The sequence below is a fragment of the Ammospiza nelsoni genome, chromosome 6 (genome assembly GCF_027579445.1).
Source record: "Ammospiza nelsoni isolate bAmmNel1 chromosome 6, bAmmNel1.pri, whole genome shotgun sequence".
NCBI classification, from domain to species: Eukaryota; Metazoa; Chordata; class Aves; order Passeriformes; family Passerellidae; genus Ammospiza; species Ammospiza nelsoni.
In genome coordinates this window covers 33,271,908-33,294,177 of record NC_080638.1, presented here as the reverse complement: position 1 = coordinate 33,294,177, position 22,270 = coordinate 33,271,908, and the positions used below count along the sequence as shown (strand labels likewise).

The following is a 22,270-nucleotide window of genomic DNA, read 5'->3' as shown; positions in this document are numbered from 1 at the left end:
CCTTGTAAAAATGGTTCATTAAGATACAGCTTTACTGATCACTCAGTCTTATATTGGATAAAACATTTTTCTAATATTTGATGAATTACTTTCATACAGTGGGGGTAATATTTGCCCTTTAGGATTTGGTGAATGGACTAACACAGACAATATATGGCTTAATACTACTTGCAAAGCTACCTGTTTTGATACTGTAAATATTAAATATCACTGTGAGATTGCGATGAAATTTCAGTGAGCTTTCAAATCAAATACTCACACACTTAAAATGCAAAATGTTTTTAAGAAAGCATTCTGCTCACTTCTTATGCAACTTTTAAAAAGCATTCTTCTTAAAGCAGGTAAGTACATTATTCAACTAGATCAAATTTTCAGGCGCAGAGTTTCAACCTATTGTTAACTAAAGCTACATGGTAGCTTTTTGTGCATAAGACCACTCAAAAAATAGGAACTGAAACAGAAGTCTGTCCAAGTACAGAATTTTTGCCTCACTACAAAGTTAACTTTTCGGCTGTCACAAAGTTATGCAGAAGACAACAAGTCCGTGATCCAAATGAAACAAAGTAGAGGGATCCAGCCAGTGCCCTGTGATTCCTTACTACTGGCTAGAGCTGTGAGAACTTCATGTCAACTGATGCTATTCATGGACATGGATTCCCTCATCAGGCCACCCCCTGAGTCCAAGATCACCCAGCTCTGCCAGGAAGTAGTCCCCGAGCGCAGCACGGCCTGTCACACAGTCGATATCCAGTCACAAGATGGATGGAGGCCCTTTGGAGTGCTCAGGGGTGATGCTTGAAGCGTTTGCTACTTCAGTCATACCAGCAACATTCTCCACCACAGATGTTACATATCCACTTTAGTCATGGAGCTTATGTATAACTTATTCCTGTTGCAGATTTACCAAACAGAAAAGATTTTCAGAACACCATGCTAAAAATACAATTCTTTGTGCTATATTCAAGGTTGAAAATTTTAACCACCTTCATCTTCAGTGTTTGAATTCTTAACACCAATCATGTGTTATCCCAGACTAAAGTTGCACATCAAGATGTCACAATTATTGTCATGCCCTAAATGTTAACATGCTGCTTCATCCAAGTGATCCTAATCCTCATCTCCAGGTGTGAGACAGCACAATACTTCTGATACTAACACACACATATCTCAGTTTACCTTGTCCTGAAGAGGGGAAAAAAGTGGGAGATATATATATGTATAAATTCTTTTGTTCTTCAGGACTTCTTCAGGGGATAATCACAGGGGATATTTGAGTCCTCTGTTTTGGGATTTGCAAAGGGGGAAGCAGACCAGGCTATTGTTTGTCTCCCAGAAGATTCTCTGAGAATATAGGTTGTGCCTTGTCAGATTCCAATTACTTGCAAGGTTTTCACAAGAATCAACACTTTTATGAAATACAGTAATAAATTTAGGACACTTTCAGTTTGGGTTGGGCATCAACTCCATGCACAGACTGTACATGTGAAGACAGAAATAATGAGAGAGAAAGTGTTAATATTATTTCAGAAAGTATGCCTCATTCCAGTACTTTCAGCATGGACTTTATATCATCTACTCATTGTATCCTTGGCAACTCGACTTGTTATCTAAAGAGACAAAATTGACAACTTAGATTTAAAGTTACAGGCATCGTATATTTCTAGGCTTGGATTTGGTCTGGAGCTAGATAGAATACAAGCTAGAGACCAAAAATATTCCAAAAGTTATTTGATGTGATATAAGGGCATAATAGTGCTCATGATTTTTGACTGGATAAACTAGAAGAAGCTTTATACAGATGCTCTCCATCATTCCCTAATAAGGAAGATGAAGATAAGTTTTCCTCTTCAGCGACAAGAGAAGTTCCTCATACTTAGAGTAAACATGTACAAAACAGCAGAAGCAGCCCTTTCTCCCAACACCTTTTTGGTGGGGTTTATATTTCACTATTTCACCCTTTTTTTTAAAGGAGTCATCATCTTATCTTTTCTTCACCTTCAAGGTATAGAAAGTAAAAAAAGAAATAAATTGATTGCAAATATTTTCTTGTCAATAAATTTAAAAAGACAAGTTACACTAAAGAAGATTCTGCGAGGAAAAAAACCTCTGTTTTGAGGAAAAGTTCTAAACATTGCATTATTTTCCCCACAATCATCATACGTTGCCCTTAACAACATTGATACTGTGAATGAAGATTTTTATCCATCATACTTTATCTTTATGAAGGCTTATGCTACACTAAAGTGAGTTCTTCAAAATATATTAATTTTTTCCATATTAGCCTTGAGAGAGCAGTTCCTCAACATTAAATCACAGAATATAAATTTCTAAATTAATTAGAAATGGATTTGTGAGTGTCTTTAATACAAAGTGTGTGATGAGTTTGAGCATAATCTTCATACAGAGAACCCTTTAAAAACCATTTTTTAAAAATGTTAAAGTTTCCCTTTTGCAGAGATAAAAAAAAGAAATGTGTGGGTTTAATCTATAAATTAAATTATAAATGAAAACCTACAAGACAACAGTCAAGCTCCCCAAATGAAAGGCTACGTGAAGCAAAACACAAACCATGATTTTTAAAGCAGATCTGTTAGAACATCTTTTTTATAAAAAGCAAGCTTTGAATAGACCTTAACCTGCCTGGAGTTTTTAACCCTATGAATGACACCCACCCTGTCAAAACAGCTCTGGTCTGTTTTACCTGATCATATCCCAAAACAGCAGGCTTTTTCCTGGTTTGTTTCTTAATGACAAGCTGTTAAAACACAGAGAACCTATCAAACCTAGTATTATCCTCTGCTGCTTTTTTCTTCTAGTACACACTGCCGTCCATCAGAAGAAATAATTAATGGTTCTATTATGCATGAAAGTGTCACCCTGTCAGTTCAGTGACTGGTTTGAATAGCGCATATCTGCCACTCATTCATGCCATGCGTGCTTACTGTCCTGAGAGATGACAAAACACTACACCCTTTAGGATTTTTTCCCCCCACTCTCTAAAGCAGCATTTCACATCTGTGTCTGACAGAAGCATGAGGAGCTGAGAGAGGCAGACCTTCATCATCCTTCACAGAATAATGTTGCATGGATTAAAAGTTAAGATCTGATGTCTACTGATCCTGTATATTTCCTACAAAAATCTAAAATGCGAAGGCTACCAAAATGTGAAGGGAAATAACTTTTCAGTGTTGGAATAGCACCAGAAAACAGATGGAATTTACTGCATAGCAAATACTTAAATTATTTTTTAGATGGGTGCTGAATACTTGAGTTGACTGGGGTCGGTGCATTTGCCTTTTTTTAATATGTTTTTTGGGAGGGAAAGATGCAAAGTTCACAGGTCCTTTCTGTTACCTGAGCAGGGCAGAATTAACAAAAATCCTGAACGCAGAGGAACTCAGATACTGAAGATACCTGGAAATAAACTGGAAACAACCAATACCACAAGAGCAAAGCAGTAGTGAACAAGAAGACGCTGTGAAAAAGAAATCACCAGACGAGAGTGCACAATGCATTTCAAATAGAAAAAAGCTTCCTATCTGCTGAGTCTCAGTATATTCTGACAGAGCACAGACAAAGCTTCAATCAAGTATCTCCTAGGTAAGTTTTTATTTCATATTTGCTTGCTTATCACATCAACATATACTTTAATGTATTAAAAATAAATCAATTAATTTCAAATTCTTTATACTAACACTGAAGTTTAAATTTTTCAATGTCAGATGTTTGATGTTCTTAGATTTCCTATACTGTAAAAATAACATCTCTCTTTTGATGCTAAGGTTTTTCAAAGGAAAAACTCTTAAATGATCTCTTGACTTATACCAGAGTGAAATATTTCCTAATATTTAAACCCTTTAAAATATTTTAATACATATTTCCATGCATGGTTGTTTAAGAAATAATTTTTTTAAAAGCCATGCTTCTGTTAATAGTACCACGAAACATTTACTGCACTTCATTATCTATTTAATCTGGCAAAGCAAACAACATTCTGCACCACAGCAGCAGATGTAAGAGGATATCTTTTATTACAGAATAATAAATCTCTGTTTATATAAAGAATATTAAATACAGCTAGAAGTGTTGATCAGTTATTTATGAAAGGCAAACCTACAGCACAGTGAGGAAACAGCACCATGTTAATGCACTCCAAGGTACTGTGTACAGAGTGTCAATAAGAACACTGGACATCCATCTCCAAGTTAAACTATAAAAAAGAAGGTGCAGGTCATCTCATTTTTCCCCTCATTTACAGCATTCATGTGAATCACACAGACATGAATTCTACATGAAAACAGCATGCAAAACATTTCAGAATAAGATTCTACCATCTATTAGGGCTTGTAAAATGAACATAATACCTTTTAATCAAAAAATTACACTTAGAAGTCATAGAGAAAGATACATTTGCTCAGATACAAAAACCTCCCCCAACTCTTGAAATTCAAAAAGCATTAAGAATTTTACATCGTTGAACATACCATTTATATTATCACACTGGTCAAATCTGTAATCAATAGCAGCTTTGAAAAACTACATCCTTGCTACTACTGTCTTTTATTGTTTTCGCACTGTTTTTTCTATTTATTAAGATGCAATATTTCTTCTAGCATTGTTTTAAATACCTCTTCTACTTCTCTCTGTATCACTTCCCTTGTTTCTATTTAGGACATCCGATTATATGATATTCTTATTTAATATAACCTTCAGTTCTTTCTGGCTTTTTTTCTTCTTATGTTTTGCTAACTTACTAAAACAATATCTCTCTTGCTTGATGGTTGCTAAAGGCAGACTAATTTGCCATTCACAAATACCCATTATGAACCCTTCACTTATGTACAAAGAATTCTAGCAAGTGCTAGAAAATTGAACTTACTTGCCAAAGACTGGTAGAATAGTATGACACTAAAAACTCAAGTTGATATGAGACAAGGCTCATCGTAGTATGAAGAGTCCATAACATACTCCCAAAATAATGGCAGGATATGTGAAACAACTTCTTCAAGAAAGAGGTCACCTCATGCATATTAATGTGGTATACTTTATATATCTGAAACTTGTTCTACTAGTCACACTTTTCACTGTCATGGCAGGGGGGAAAACCCATTTCTCTAAGCATACTTAAGTGTTCTGCTTAATACAGGCAAAGACATTTCTATTATTCTAACCCTTTCCCATTTTCCCATTTGCTGTATTTAATGAGAACTTGATGGAATTTTTACTAGTGCACCCATAACTCAGCCATTTTGTTGACAGGTTTCAGCACTCTCTGTATTTCCCCAGTTTCCGTTCCTTTTCTCTCAATTATTTTTTCCCATGTCTCACTTCACATATCACCCTGATCCAGTAAGAATTCCTCCTGCCTCCTCACAGCTCCTATAAAACATGCACTGATAATTTGTCTCACATCCAACACACCAGGAAAAAAATCATACGTGAGGAAGCAGGTTCTGTACAATATAAACTAAAATAATATGGCTGTAAGTTTCAATAGAACCAGCTCACAATTTCCACAACTTGAACCATCAAAGCCTACTATAAGTCAATAATATTTGCAACAAGCAGCAAATGCAATACAGATTCTGTCAGCTGACTTCAGAAGACAGCTTTGTATCTGCTAGATGTGGTTTAGAGTTGAATATTAAAAAAGAAAGAAAAATAAGAACTGGAATTCAGCTTTTTTTTTCACAAAGTACTGCTGTCACACTACAAGTTTTGTTAACTTGAATGTTTTCTGAGTTTTTTGCCTTCTGTTTCGTAAAAGATACTGCTTACCATGGCTTAAAAATAAAACAAACAAACACCCCCCCAAAAAACAACAACACTCCAAACTGTAAATATGCCAGCTAATGAACATCCTTATTTAAGAAAAATCAGGTGATTATTCAAAGATCTCAAAAGGCTTACTCAAAAGCTTGTGTTTTAGAAACTTCAGAACTAAGAACTGCACTTAAGGCTTTGTGACTTAAGAACTGCATTAACTCTGTCGTAAATATGAGAGGGCTAAGAACAAGTGGAAAGCTTACTTGTAGGAAGAAGAACTGGATACAAATAATATTTTTTTCAATATGTAATATTTTTGAAAGGTGGATTTTTTCAGATGTATTCATTAATATTTTTAAGTCATCAAGACAAATGCTATTTTTAAGTGCATTTTTTCTCTCACTTATCCTCAAAGTATTTGGATGTATTAACTAAATGAACAGCTTATTATTAGTTCCAAAACCTAATCTCCCATGAAACCAGAAATAAATATCAAAGAATCACAGAATATGCTGAGTTGGACAAGGATCACTGAGTCCAACTACTTCCCTTGTACAGGATCATTCCCAAGAATCACACTGGGTGCCCAAGAGTGACAAAATATTTTCCAAAATATATAATTATGTAAAATCATATCACCTGAAGGCAGTAAGTCAATATGTATTTTTCCACCTTTATCATAATCAGTTGTTTAAGGATCACTAAGCATCTGACAAGGATATCTTTTCATTTCCACTCTGTATTGAGTTGTTTGTATATGTGAAATGAATAAACCACATCACAAAATAACAACAGGCAATTGCCCAAAACCAAAACATCTGCTTAGCAAATGGCACATGTGGTCCATACATATGGGACTCCCTTCCCAATTAATTCAACAAGTAACAAAAATTGAAGTGGTAAGGTATGGTTTAATAAGTCTTTTTAAAATCGTCCAAATTAGACACAAACCAAAGTGCCAACTGCCTGTTCTGGGCAGCTATCAGCTAAAAGAAATCCACAAATAGGAGCTCAGACTTGGAGGTACGTGCATTGCTGAGCTGTTGGCCTGTCTTCTGCGTTCACATTCACATCTATCAAGACCACTATAGTACAGGTAAAACACAAGGTACATTTACACTTCCATCCTCTAATAAAAGAACTTATATAAGCTAATAGAAAGTAAGGAGCAAAATCCAGAACTTATGCTCCTATAGTTAAATCACTGATGCAGTAAATCTATTTCACCTGGAGTTACAAAGGAACACAAAATTTACCACAGCCATTTACATCTCTCTCAAGCCCTTCATTAAATAATCCCCTGACTCCCAAAATTACTGCAATGAGAAAAAAGGCACTAAAACACTTCAAACCATTTGCACTATAAATACATGAGGGTCGTATTATCCAGTACTGCCAGCCAGGTGGAAAGAGCTATATTTCAAAAAGCCAACCTGACTGACATTGGTTATATTCATATATATCTATTTTTTCATCTACATTCATTTTTTTCATATATATTCATATATAGAGAGTTGATGGGTTTAGGTTTTTTGTTGTTGTTGTGTAGTCTTTTTGTTGTTTGCTTGTTGGGGGGGTTTTGTTGTTTTTTGGGGGTTTTGTTTGGTTGGTTGGGGGTATGTTTGTTTGGGGGTTGTTTGTTTGTTTGTGGTTTCTTAATAAATAAGCAGAGCCAGTTCACACAAAACCAGTATATGACTACAGGTGAAAATGCACAGAGCAGACATTCAGGCCTCTATAAGTACAAACTCTGATTTAAAACAGAAGCATGAGGGCCTATATACATTTATATATTGGCATATATATATATATATTTATATTTTTTACAAACATTTTAAACTGGCAGATATAAACTTCTTTGGGATGGATCTGATATAGAGCAGCATCTGCATAAAAGGAAGCTTTGTTACAGCAGATGCAACTGCATGTTCCTGGCAACTCAACCTGCAGCCCAACAGCCTCAACAGACATCTGCTCAACTCATTCCTCTTTCTTTGTGATACCTGGTCCTGGACCAACTTTTAGGTCCTGCAAGGGCTGCCTCCACACTTTAAATCTCAATTAACCAAACCTGTTAGCTTTTCCATTCTTTTTTTTCCCAGAACTGAAATCAAATTAATGGATCTACAGTTACCTAAATAGTCCCATTTGATAGGATGTATTCACTTCTAGAAAGACATTCCCTAGTGTTCTTCAATATTCCTGACACTGTGAGACATTTAAAATATCCATTTGTATAGTCTGCCTCAATGACAGTATTGATGCTTTACAAGGAATTCAGCTTGCTATTCTTCTGTTATACACTTATATATCAATCAGTGGTGAAGCCAACAAGCATGCTAAAAATCTTAAAATTACAGGAAAGTGAATTCTTTATGGGACCTCAATACCTTCCAACAAATTTGATCTAACATATCAAACTTTAAATATTAATTTAATGATTCTGCAGCTTGCAAACAGGGAAGAAAGAAGCACATCACTTGGGAAAGGTCACCAGAAGCTTCCTACAGCCCCAAATTCTGCACAACAATAACCAAGAGCTTGAGTCTAGAGATGACTGAAAACAGGGCACACACAGGGATACTTCCTCAGTATTATTCTGCCTGCCACCAGCTATTTGCAGTTCAGGGATTTTTTGAGCCTGAGATAATGCCTTATTTATAAGACTACCCTCAAAGTATTTTTCCAGTAGTTTTTGAACCAGCAAAAACCTTCAGTTTCCACAAGATTCTATGACAAATTTCCATATTTAATTATGAGTTACATCAAAAATACCTTTGCTTTGAATTTGCTGCCAGATAGCTCCATTCAATATTCCCTACTTCTTCCACTAGCAGAGACAATAATAATTTCTTATTTATCATACTAATCGTTCCATGATTTCACAGAAGGCTATGGCATAATATTTTCATCTGTCTTTGCAGTTGAAATCGTCTTAGCCTTGCTTTATATGTAAATTGATCCAATACTGTTGGTTGCCCTTCTGGCCTTTGCTGTGTCTTCTCAATGCTACTGTTTCCTTGTGGAGCTTCTGGGATCGAAAGTACAAAAAGCTACACAATGTGCCTGTGTCACTGACTTATATGGTGACACCATATAAAATTTTCTATTTTCTTCTCTATTCTTTTCCCAGTTTCTGCAGCTCACTTGCTTTCAACTAAGGAGGAATAACAATCATCTCAGACGACTTTAAAGGTATAGGAACTGTTTACATGCACACACGCACATACTGTACTTCACTTAATCTTCATCTGCAGAGAATATGTCATTTTTGTGGAGTTTTTTTCCTACAACTCTCTGCAATCCTCAGGCGAAACAGAATTAGAGGAAAAATAAGATACACACTTTTAAAAGTGAAGGTAACAACACATCAGATCAATGCAAGAGCTTTAGGTGATTCTCCACCACTGAAATTCATAAAATCACAGAAAGGTTAGGGTTGAAAAGGATCTCTGGAGATCACATAGTGCAAGCTCCCTGCTAAACAAGATTCACCTAAAACAGGTTGCACAGGAACTGGTCCAGGCACATTTCGAATATCTCCGGAGAAGGGAGACTCTACAGTCTCTAGGCAACAGTTCCAGCGTCCTGGCGCCCTTGAAATAGTTTGTTGTCCTCTTCAGATGAAACTTTCTGTGTTTAAGTTTATACCTGTTACCCCTTGTCTTGTCACTGGCCAATTGAAAAGAGTCTGGCCCCATTCTCTAGTCACTTGTCCTTCAGATATTTTCATATGTACTGATGAGGTCCCCTCTCAGTCATCTCTTTTGCAGGTTAAACAGGCCCAGCTCCCTCAGCCTTTTCTCATAAGAGATGTTGTCTTGCTGCCCCTTCACTGGACCTGCTCCAGTAACTCCCTGTCTCTCTTGTCCTGAGGAGCCCAGCACTGGACACAGCACTCCAGGTGAGGCTCACCAGGGCTGAGTAGAGGGGCAGGATCCCCACCCTTGATCTGTTGGTCATGCTCCTCCTAGTGCAGCCCAGGATCCCATTGGCCTTCTTGGCCACAAGGACACATCACTGGCTCAGGGACAGTTTGTAGTCCACCAGCACACCCAGGCCCTTCTCCACAGAGCCACTTCAGCAGGCTCAGGTCAGCCTTAGCCTGTGCTAGTCCATGGCGTTATTCTTCCCCTGCTGCAGGATCTTACACTTATCTTTGTTGAGTTTCATTAGGTTCCCCTCTGCCCAGCTCTCAAGCCTGTCTAGGTCACACTGGATGGCCGCACAGCACTCTGGGGTATCAGTCCCTCCCCACAGTTTGGTATTCTGTCCCTCCATGCAGGTCATTGATCAGTAAGTTCGAGAAGACCCAGTACCAAGCCCTGGGATGCAATGCCAGCTACAGCCCACTAACTACACTCCATGGCACTGATCACAACCCTCCAAGGTCTGCCATCCTGCCAGTTCTCAATCCACCTCTCCATTCACTCATCCAGCCTGCATTTCCTGAGTTTAACTCTGAGGATGTTGTGGGACACATGTCAAAAGCCATGTCGAAGTCAAAGCAGACATGTTTAAATCAAGACTGACGAGAGCTTTTGACAGCAGCTGCAGTAAGAGATCTGCCTTAAGTCAAACAGTAACTAGTTCTCAACTTGCTTTGATGACTGCTCATTTTATTCAGTTCACCCAATCACAAAGGGTTTCCTTGGCTTTATAATCTATGAATTTTACTGGCTATGCTGGGGTTAGCCTTTCATCTAAGATTTAGAGAACCTTGCTGACTATCTTTCAAGTCAGTAAGGAATTTGAGCTAGAGAAAAAACAAGAGCAAGTTTCCCTTCCTCAATTTTCACCAAACTTTACTGAAACTGTTTTTTTTTAATTATGCTTGCTATTTCACATGTTTTGCAAGTTAAAAAATGAAGGAATTATACTTGATCTTTCTTGGTAGTATTTTATCTCTAAAATCTAAAAGCAAATAATGGCAAATATTATTTCATTAACAATTAAATTATATATGTTTTAAAAACATCTTGCAAGGAGAGGAGACAATTGAATAATTTCTAAGTTTAGTTGAGACCAACTCTCAGAACAGAGCTGTTTTTTTTTAATTCATGCTAAAATTTGGACCATAAATATTCTTTTCCCCTACTGAGCAAGTTTGTAAAAACAGGTCTTTAATTCACACTCCCCATTTTGCATCCCAAATTGGTTCTACGGTTCACTTCCTCAGATTCCTATAGTCACTGAAGCAGTAGAAAATGGTAGTATGTTAAAATACTTTAAAGAAGAAAAAATTGCAAATAGAAACCTCCAAAAGGACAAAAGACTCTTCAATTACTAAATGAGCAGACAAAAGAAAGTTCACATGCACTGAAACAGGTAAACTATTCTGAAGCACAGGCACTAAACACAAATAATCACTAGGGGTTTTTTGTTGTTGAATTGGGTTTTTTTAAACAAAAAGATAACAGGACCAAATCAAACATTTTAGACACTTTAAAATGCTTTGTCTCTAGTTAAATGTTACTTTACACAAAGATATTTACAAAGACCAATTTTTTGTGACAAGCTAAACTATGCTTGTAAGGTAAAGGTATGAGATCTGATGGTTTCAGATCATATTTCTACAAGTTAATTTAATTTTCTCATATTTGTAGGCAATTTTCCTCTAAGAGGCTAGATTATTCTTCCTGGAGATTTCTACTCCTCCTTCTTATTCTTCCTCCTCCTTTTTTTATAATCAAATACAGCTCAGAGAAATAAAATTGTCTGTGAGACAGAAATAAATAAAACTAAGAGTAAGGAAACAATTAATAAGGCATTATGAAAGGAATAACAAAAGAAACATAAAAGGGGCAGACAGAACCATGTGGAGTTACACAAAAGAAAATTTAAAGCAAGAAAGGCTGTAGACACTTATTTGCATTAGAAAATTCACTTGTTATCAATATTCTAACTGCAAATGTACATTAAGATGAATCAGAAGTAGGCTTTAATCCAACTTAACCCAATACACATGCATGCTACCACCCTTACTATTATCAATAGCAATTCTAGTATTTTACTGATTCTGCAAGATCTTTCCCTTCTCACCAGCTGCTCCATTTCATGTTCCTGCCAGCTTTTTTGCACCATTCGTGTAGTCCAATCAGGCAATGAGATCCATATCTGGTGATGGGCCAAAATCCATAATATCACTTAAGTGTCTTTCAAACTTTTTTCTTCAGAAGAGGGGAGGTGATCTTAGTTTATTATCAAGGCCAGAAACAAAATATAAAGTAATTTCAAATTCTGTCATGGCAAATTCTATCTTCTATCAACTTTTGAAACCTTAAGCCCACCTAGAAGGAAAAAAAAACCAAACTAACAAGCCACCCTTGTAAGGAAGTCAGGGAAGAAGTGCTGTTTTCCATTAGAAACACTTTGCGTATTTCCTTGGGCATTGGAAAGGTGACAGTGAACACAGCAAAGAGAGTATCTCTACCTGAATAATATAAATTGTATAGACTTGCTGTCTGGAACTGTTACTCTTATACCCCTAGCACTTTATTTATTCAAAAAAGAATCTAACTCAGATTACCTCCTATTACTAGTGAACTGTTAATTTATAACACTTGCCTTTCCAAAACTTCCTTTCTGCCAGCATTTTCCCAGTAGAAGGTTTACTAAGTGTCTTGAATAAAGGCCACTGGCCTTTATGACACAAAAATCAATAGAATTATATAATGATTTTAAATCATTCCCATCTGGAAATAGTTCTTCCACCTTGCCCCGTTTTATTTCATAGCAAGATGATATACAATTTTCAGCGACACATTTTCTGTATATTGAAGCACACGTATATATTCAGTCAAAGAAACTCATATTGTCACAGACTGTTTCCAGTTAACAGTATAAAAAGAAGTAAAGAGATCACTTTTATAATCCAAATTATCTGCAGCATATTCAGAAATATCATGCTTTGTAAACTCAGACAATGAGTGTGTACTGTCAAAGGAAGGTCATCTGATTCACATTCCAGTAAAGGTTGAAAATTAGTCAGAATCAAAGAAAATATAATTCTTCCCCACTTACACCCTATTCTTACCCTCAAACCTGACTTTTATTAAAAGAGTTTTTAGTTCACAATTTTACACATGCAAGGGCTTGGTTTGCAAGAAAGGACAACAAAGGAATACAAAGAATTCCCTTGAGGCTGGAAGAGGCAGTTAATACAACTCTTGTTTTAAAATAAGCTTTGGCAAGGCTCAATGTATCTTTGACATTCTTCAGGAAAATTACTCAAATCTAGACAAAAAACAAGCTGTTTCAGAAAAAAAATTCTTTGAAGTGCTAAGAAGAATCATCTTCCGATACAACACCCAGAAACACTGATGATGCCACTTCCCTGATGAGCTGAGAGTGAACAATAAATAGGCAAGAGAACATAGAACAGATGAGGAACTAACAAGTGATTTGGACAAAAATATGAGGCAGGGGAAGGGTAAAGAGAAAGCCTAGACTAGAAGTTGGATGTAGGAACCAGGAATTCTTGAGCAATAGGATGAGACCAAAGAAAAAAACAACCTCAAAATTAATAGGTGTGACTAAAGTACACTAAAACCAAAAGCATTAAAAGAAGAGCAGGACAAGGAGAGACCAAGCCATCAAGACCAGATTTGAGGAGAAATTTCAGGATTACACATGGAATAAGAAGAAAGGAGGAGCCATAAATGAGATTAAGGAAGAAACAGGCACTCCATATCCTTTAGAACACTATCTTCTTCACAGCCCTTCTTTGACTCCAAAACTGATGCTTAGAAACAGCACTGTTCCTTGCAAATGAATTTCTGACACTATTTCTAGAATAGGTTTCACCATCTCTTCTGATGGTGGTTCACATGCAGGCTGGTCTCAACACTTTGGAACATCAATCGATGAACAAGGAAACATTCCTATTACACTTATTTTGTTTGTTAACAGATACCAGGAACAAATGCACACTTATGAGAAACAGAACAGCAAATGCAGTCTGGTTTCTGCAATTAAACTAATCTGCTGCATCTGACAGTCTTATCATTTTTACCATAAACAAAAACTTCTAGCTTTAGAAAACTCTGTAGAATTTCTATTTTGTTTCTCTCTCTAATGTAAACTGCTGAGAGATGGAACAAAAATATTACGATTAAAACAAACACAGCTCTTCCAAATCAATCAACATCTTTTAGTATTACCATAGAAGTGATATCTATTAATGTCATTATTGGAAAAGAAACAGTACTTTATGAATAAGAAAAAAAATGTGTCTACTTTAAAAAGTCTATAGTCTAATTCAGGTGATTTAACAGTGGTCAGAATTTAACAGAATCAAAATGTAAAAAGGAAACCAAAAGAAAAGAAAAATCAAATCAATCAAATGTCCTATGCAGCAATAATGAAAATAAAAAAGTTTTAAAAGGCTCCAAGTAGGGAATGGAACAAAATAAATAAAAAGCAGTAAAAGCAGGAGAAAAGTGAACAAGAATGTCATGGCAATAACACACTGAACTTTGGAAATGAATACTGGAATAAGAAATGTACAATCTTAATACCAATCTTAATACCAGAGTAATTCAGTTTTGGTGAGGGGATTTCAGTGGCAGAAATGTCAGAGATGATATGGCAGAAACACAGTTGACCAAGATGAGGCCTAATCAGGAAGAACAGTTTTAGGGGCTTTGTAAAAACAAAGGAAATTATTAAACTAGAGAAACAGTCAATCAGGTGAATAGACATTTTTATCTACGTCTCAAACCTACAAATTCAAGTAGTGTACATGAGAACAGCAAGACACGAATAAGAACAAATTGCTCCACATTTAAACAAACTGATTTGTGATTTCATACCAAAACATACTTCAACACAATTCAGCAGAATTTCCATCAATATAAAGTAGCAGCAAAAGATTAAGAACCCAGAGTTAGAGGAGGATATTGGCCAGAAAACCTTTTAAATCCAGAAATCTGAAACTTCACAAATAAATTACTGTACTCAAGATGCGAAAAGTTAAAAGAATGGGGAAAAGCTTACCACATTGATTTTAATGGGAATAAAATTTAACCCCTTTAGTCTCTGAATCTTACTCTATTCAATTCTAAATCATAAAGCACCCAAATTTCTCTGAAATATTGAAATCCTTCAGATTTTTTAAATTACTTACCAGTAATTACACAGTATTACCATTGATACTTAAAGCCACATAGCTCTAAGACATCAGAATGTTAAAATAAAGAGATGTTATCCTACATTTATATTCAAATCATGGAGTCACGTTATACTTCCACACTTCAATCATAGTTTGGGTTACATTTTAGATAAAACTTAGGAGGGATAAAGGCTCAGATATGAAAGCATACATAATGAGCACGGACTACCTATTACAGGAAAACACATTTATCAAGAAAATGTAATTAATACTTAAAATCTGGCATGTCTTATTTTTAGTTCAGACAAAGAAAAAAAAAGAAAAAAGACAGCTTGGCTTGTCTGATTAGAAAAAAAAAAAAGAGAGATGAATTTCTGTAATGTTAGGAACAGTTTAGGAAGAAGCACTGAGCAGATGGAGAACCAGCTTTCACTGATGCCAAGTCCTGTGATTTCAATGCAAATCTTTACTGTGAAAGGGTTTTTTTCTGTTTGTTTGGGACAAGAAAAGGAGTACAGGAGAGACCATTTTTTTGTTGATTTCAGATGCCTACAGGTACATAAGTAAGAAGAAGTATCTCTTAGGTCTAGTAACAAGTCCAAAGTTGCAGAGAGCCCTGTTGCAAATAAAACATATGCAAATGGCAATGAGACCACTTGGATATGAGCCCTCCACAGATGGGAAATGTTATCTACAAGAGGACCATCAAAAAGGAAATGAAAGTTCTGATGTGCTGAAATGGGGCTAGAAGGAAAAGCAGGATAGAAGAGCAGGTCATGGAAACTCAGAGAATGTTTAGGGAATGAGGTAGTCAAAAACAGAGAACATAAAGAAAGATGCAAGTAAAGCACATGCCCTACGTATTTACGTCAGGGTCGCACAAACTACAATATTTAAGTGACCTGTTACCAACCCTTAATGCAACAGTGCAATCACCTTTCAAAAATCAGTAACCTGGCACCTGTATCTTAAAGCTGATGATAAGTGATAAGAAGTAGCCAATACTTCTGTGTCCCACAGAGATCATGTCACTTGGGGAACAGTAAGAACATAGAAGTTTTGCATCAGTTGAACTTCTCGGCCAATTTCTGGCCAAGAAATAGCTGAGTTGTCAAGCAAGTACCACTGAAAAATGGGACACTGATAGATATATATATATATGGGTAATCCAAATCACCCATGAGTTAAGCATTTCTGTAAAGAAAACCAATTTTCAACTATTCTCTATAATTTGAAAACTCAAAGGGTTCTTATTTAGTACTTGAACTCTGCCCTGTTATTGCCATTCTTTTTACTTGAGCAGAATTACCATTAAAACAAAGAAAATTGATTTACTCTTCACTCAAATTCTTCTTTTTTCAAAAAAAAAACCTTGGAAAACTCTCCACTTGAGATAGAAAAGTAAAACTTATTTTTAATGCAAGCCTTGCTCCACAAGTTTATCTGTTCAGGTTTTTCAAGATGGCCCAAGGTCTTTTGTGTACTTCAAATTCTCAAGCATGTACTGACCTTGCAAAAGACAAAAATGCAGCAATGCATTGCAATAGACATACCAAAATTAAACACAGACCCAAAAGAAAGAGGTTAAACAAACAGATCAAGTGTTTAGGGAAGGGAATGTAACTGTTGCCTCACAATCCTTATACCTATTGTTCATAATGATTATGCTCCAGTGACTGTTTTGATTTTTATTCTACATTTTTATTGTATTTAACTGCTGGGTATCTAGAGAAACTATATGTATTATTATTATAAATTATATGTATTATTACAATATCAAAACCATTCTCGCAGTTTTATTTGAACTGCACAGCATTTCTCTATCTTAATCTTTAATGCACCAGAATCATTCAGCCATGGCCTAAAAAACCAAATGTGAAAAATTCATGTCCAAAATTATATTTTTTCATCTTGATAATCATCATCTTGCAATCCAAGTATTGTTATTGAGGGTATGTATGCTGGCAATTTTTGGCTGGTTTACTGCTAATGCCTACCACGTTTTAAGAAAAGTAATCAAGTGCCTGGATATGATCAGCTCTATAATGATATTTTAAAAATATATATTTTAAAGAATCTATTCACAGCCAAAAATCTGATGAACAACCTTAGTCTACTCTAGGTCACTTAACCCTTATCTTTCAAATAATGAGGGCAGCTCTTCAAACATGGCAAGATTCTGCTCACAAAGTAAGGTTATGCTATCACTTCCACTTCTCTTGCTCTTTATGCTTCAACAGCATTTTTACTAAATTGATTCAAGACCCATTCCCTGAAGGCTTCACATGGGACTTGTATTTTATATCGGCTAAGCAACATGGAAAAGTTTGTTATATTCAAGACAATTAAAAATACAGGCATTTTAAAATGCTGAAAAAAGAAACATACTTAACAACTTAATCTGAACCCAGGATACCTATTTTACACAGAAATATAATAAGCCCTAACAAAGAAGCTCCATCAGGCCAGTGACATCAGCTGTTATCAAAGGCACCTGGCTGTTCTTAAGACTATTTTCAGCTGCCTTTTGAAATATCCAGTAAGAAATTTTCATGGTCTATTTTCTGCTTCAGGTGGCTTTTCCTTACCTCCCCTTACCATGCCCTTGGAAAGGAACCAGAGAACGACTTGAACATTTTTGTGTGAAAGCACTTGAGAAACTGTAACCCCTTTCCCTCCCTGAATCAGTACCTTGAAATCAGACTGGACAATGATTTTGCATGAAAGAGATATGTTCTGTGCATTTTGTGAAAAATCTGACCTGATTTAGGCAATTACAAGCTTCTAGAAATCTGAATTTCTACCTAATTTTTACAAGATCTGCTGAAGCTTAACAACCAGTCACCGCATCTACCTCCTCAGTGGTCTTCTGCATGCCATCCCAATGTGCAAGGCAACTGAATTAAGTTTCTTCCTACTTTCAGTTTTGAGTGAGAGTCAGATTTTCCACTGTAGAAGTCTGCATTTAACAGGCTTTAGGTAAAACACTAACCACAAATTGTCACCCTGCGTATTTCTGCAGCCTCACCCATGGTGATATCCCTAACACAGTTGTAAACAATGGTCTGTCACTTTATATTGTTGAGTAACTTGAATAGGAATTTGGGGGTACTGACAGAGAATGTGGGGAGAAGATGGAAAAAACAGTTTATAATGCAGACCAGAACTGGAAGCTTGAAAGAATAAACTGGGGTAAACTAGAGAATGAAAGAAACTAAGAGGAAATAACAAGATGTGGTAGTGAATGAAACCAGATGAGCAAAGCCAAGCAGAACAACCAAGACTTGGGGATCACCAGGACTGGTAAGAATTCTGCATCTGACAGAATTTGAAAGAATTGGATTTTAATAAATATATTTGGGAGGGAGCTGGCTCACAACAAGAGACTGAAAAAAGATCCACCAACAGAAATCAACAAACACGAAAAACAACAGAAGGAAGGAAGAGTGAGAAGAATTAGTAGGCAGGCAAGGGCTGATAGCAGAGAAAGAACATGCAGTCAAGAGACAGTCTGGGACTAGTCAGGCCTAAATATCAGACTGAAAAGGCAGAGTCAATGCCACCCTAGAGACTGGCATGAAGCAGAGAAAGCTGGAACTATAAGCAAAAACCTAAAAACACAGTGTTTGTTTTCAGAATCTATTGAAAGACATAAAATAAAACATCCTAAAGACTCTACATTCTCTGCAAGTATCTAAAAACTCTTTTCTCCTGAGACTTCCACTTTCCACCTTCCTCTGCTAACAATAAAAATGTAGCGCAATAATGCAGAATTTTGTTCCTTTCTAAATTCAAGCAAGAGTAATATTTATGTATTAGATTTAAAAGCTCTAATGCTAATTATCAACACAACATCCGTATCACATAATATCTCATTTTCTATTTTTAGGTTTATTTTAAGTAAAGAATTACACACAGAGGCACTTATAAATGATATTAAACAAATAAGTACCAAGCACTTTTAATTCCTCGGACATCAGCAATTCCTCCATTTAACTTTGTCACCAGCATTAATTCTGTCTTTATTACATTATCTCAAATGATTTTTTCTATGCTATCTCATTCAATAAATTGCATATTTTCTGGGATAAGACAAGTTTTATCTTGAAGGATGACACTCTCTTTAGGACCCTGCATTCAATATTATAGAACCTAAGCATTACATAGGAGAACAGGTTTTTAATCTGAGCCTTTGCTAAAGAATTCTTAACTGGCTGTATTAATGACATAGTTGTGCATTAATAGTAAATAACAAGATTCTAACAGTTTTTAAAGCTTTTGTATTAATGAAAAATTGGAAATTTAACTCCATTCCCTCTCCTGTACTCCCTAACTGCTTGTTGCAATTAAATTGAATTTATTCTGTATCTTCAGAATGTTGAACAGTAATATACTAACAACAGCAATTATCAAATAAAGCAGATGTGTGAGCTTCTTCTCAGACCACTACAAATAAATGACTGTATTCCCAGTTTTTACACATTAACCAAAGAAGCTAAAGAACAAAGAACACTGCTGAGACAAATTGCTTTTTTATGTCACTCCAAGAAATCTGCATTATTGTTTAGAAGTACTTTTTTCTTCCTCCAAAAGAAAGTACTTTATTCCACTGCAGTTTCTTATTGATTTATTTCAATCTAGAGAACAGTAAAAATATATCCTAAAATAATGCACTCTCTAAATCAAAGATGTAGAATTAAGAAATAGGATGAATATATGAACACTACCTTCCAATATTATTATTTGAGGCATTAAGAGAATCTAAAGAGTAAAATAAATGGGGAGGTAATATATGTGTTGAAGTATAACTCATGAAAAATACAAATTAAAAGAGCTAAAACATATTTTGTTATACCCTCAGTTCAAAAGTACTATTCCTCAGAACATTTTAAAGACATTCTGTAGGCTAACTATTGAGTTATTTAAAAGCTGAACCATGGTGACATGGCAGCTCAGGACAGGTCTCATGCTTTAAAAAGTTTTTAATTATTATATCTACTTTGCTCCCCAGACTCTATTAGATACACATTTCTGAGATCCGTACTATGTGCCTTGACTCCAGCCTTGTTCTCCGTGCAACACAAGATTCAGAGAAGTTAATACACATTTCACGATATTGTGATTAAAATCTGACAGCTTAGGCCCAAGTTTACAATGCTCATGTGAAACAGAACTTCAGAGATTGATTCTTGCACAAAGAAAAAAATCTCTGTTCTTTGTTTCTTTACTGTAGCTAACTTCTAACTTACCCTACCAAGCTGTGACTGAAAAATCCAATTATTTAGATTTGAGAGATTGCAGAACTTCCAAGGTACTACAAAAACTGCCATAATTTGTAGCTTTTTTACTGAATGGTTTTCCAACACAATGGCATATCAAGAGTTTCTAAAATAATTTTAGGTGACTGGTTTTAGTGTAACAACCCTATACTATTAATGTATGGCTGAATAACCCCAGCATCTCTCTGTCTGTCTCTCCACCTTCTCCTTTATTATCTCCTCTAAACAGGGGAAAACAACTGGTCATTATTTTCAAGGAGAGCAACACTTGCTCTTCATGCACACATTTCTACAGTGCTGATCACAAATCTCTGTTGAAACAAACAAGAGCAAGCAGCTGTCTGTTTGTTGTGTTTTGTCATACCAACAACTTTATTTTGTTTCCTGGAAAGCTACCCAATAACCAAGATCAGCAAGAATAAGCTCAATGTTACTGGATGCTTGCACACACTGAGACCCATCTTTTGACTAGAAGGCCATAAATGCACTAGCCAGGATCCCTCTCTTACTCCCCATCTGTCACAGCTCCATGCAGCCTGTATGCTATGAGGCTGTACCCATGGAGAATTTCAACACTCTAAAGTACATAAATGGCAGACTTACTGGGGCAGACAGGAATGGTATTCTAGCATGGAGCTTCGTCATCAAGGACAACAGCCAGAAAAGTAGTCATGTCTCAAAATACAAAACTAAAAAGCCCTACAGATTGGAAAAAGCTTACCTGCTGAGCTAAGCAAAACACTGAAGTCTGTTCCTCTCTGTGACTCCCCAACTCCATTCTGTCCTTCTTTTTCTGTATCCTCATAGCGGCTCCAGTTAGAAAATACCTTTCTTCTTGAATAGCATTTCACTTCTTCCTTCCCTTCTTCATGCAGTGATTCAGTATCATCATCCTCCTCTACCTGTGACATTCAAATGGACAGTTAAGCCATTGCAACTTAACAGCATTTTGTTCTGTATTTCAACAATCATTCATGCAAACAATACCAACCACAGAAATAAAACCCAGAAAGACAAATCCATCTGGATCCCCACATACATTTTAGCTGGTATTATCTTTGTGAACTGTTAATTCATCAAGAATGTAACTAGAAGTACTGAGTAAAGCTTCAGTTCCTACATGGGATCAAGCAGTGACAGTGATACAAGTTCCACTACTTTCCCTTCTATTCTGAAAATTCATAATGACTTGAAAATAGCCTTCTTCCTACAACTGAGAGCAATGCATACAGAGTGGAACTAAGAATTGAAACCAAGAGCCTCTGTCTCTGTCCAAGTGTTGCAGTGATACAGGTTTTAACTGAAAAAAACCAATGTTTGTACAGTGGAATTGGAAAAGATACATTCTGCAGACAAACATTTTGAAAATGGTGATTTATGTAAGAATTTCCATTATAATCAACTATAGAGTCAAGTAATATGGAAAAATTAATAAAATTTAATTTCCTTCATAAAAGCTATTTTATGGAAATGCACATGAAAAAAAATTAAATACACTGCTAGCAGTCAACCTACTAATCTTAACCTCTTAAAAAGTCCTAAGGTCAAAAGGAGAACTTATCAAAGAGTCAAGATAAAAGCAAAATAGGCAATTACCACAAGTACTCAACAGCTGTGGAAAACTATCCCCTGTTTTGAAGTCTATATATGCAGCTCTCCCGGAGCTTGGGTTTCAGCTGAAATGACTGTTGCTTCACAAAAAGAAATATTTGCTTCCTGGAGGGAGGAGCACTCCACAGGCAAGAGATTAAATCTGTCACAATTACACAAATGCACTCTCAGGCGTCAAACAGATGACAAAAAGGGAAAATATTCTGTGCATTCTCACTGGTTCTGTGCAATTTTCAGGTAAATTCTCTTTTCTTTGTATTCATCAGATAAATACACTAAAATGGTTGTTGTAGGTAAACAGTTGGTTATGTGAACAAGTGGATGAAGTGACAATTACATTACTGGAAAGTGAGGCAGAGCCATAATTTCCATACAACAAAAAACCAAAACCCACAAACCCAACTTAATACTTCTCTATTCTTCTTCATGAAATTAATGATTTGCTATAATCCAGCAAACCTAGTGAAATTCAGTGCCCAAAATAACTTGGAGCTGATACAAT

The 22,270-nt window shown here is 35.9% G+C and overlaps 2 protein-coding genes across 2 annotated transcripts in view; one reads left to right on the top strand and one right to left on the bottom strand.

Annotated features, from left to right (window-relative positions):
• The window catches only part of AVEN (apoptosis and caspase activation inhibitor), an 88,368-nt gene that overhangs the window by 47,567 nt on the left and 18,531 nt on the right, over window positions 1–22,270 (bottom strand). Inside the window, exon 2 of the mRNA XM_059474634.1 lies at window positions 20,879–21,059. Within this exon, the coding sequence (XP_059330617.1) occupies window positions 20,879–21,059 (181 nt within the window). The remainder of the gene's footprint in view (window positions 1–20,878; window positions 21,060–22,270) is intronic.
• The window catches only part of CHRM5 (cholinergic receptor muscarinic 5), a 45,553-nt gene continuing 26,607 nt past the window's right edge, over window positions 3,325–22,270 (top strand). Inside the window, exon 1 of the mRNA XM_059474633.1 lies at window positions 3,325–3,600. The gene's annotated coding sequence lies outside the window, so the exon portion shown is untranslated. The remainder of the gene's footprint in view (window positions 3,601–22,270) is intronic.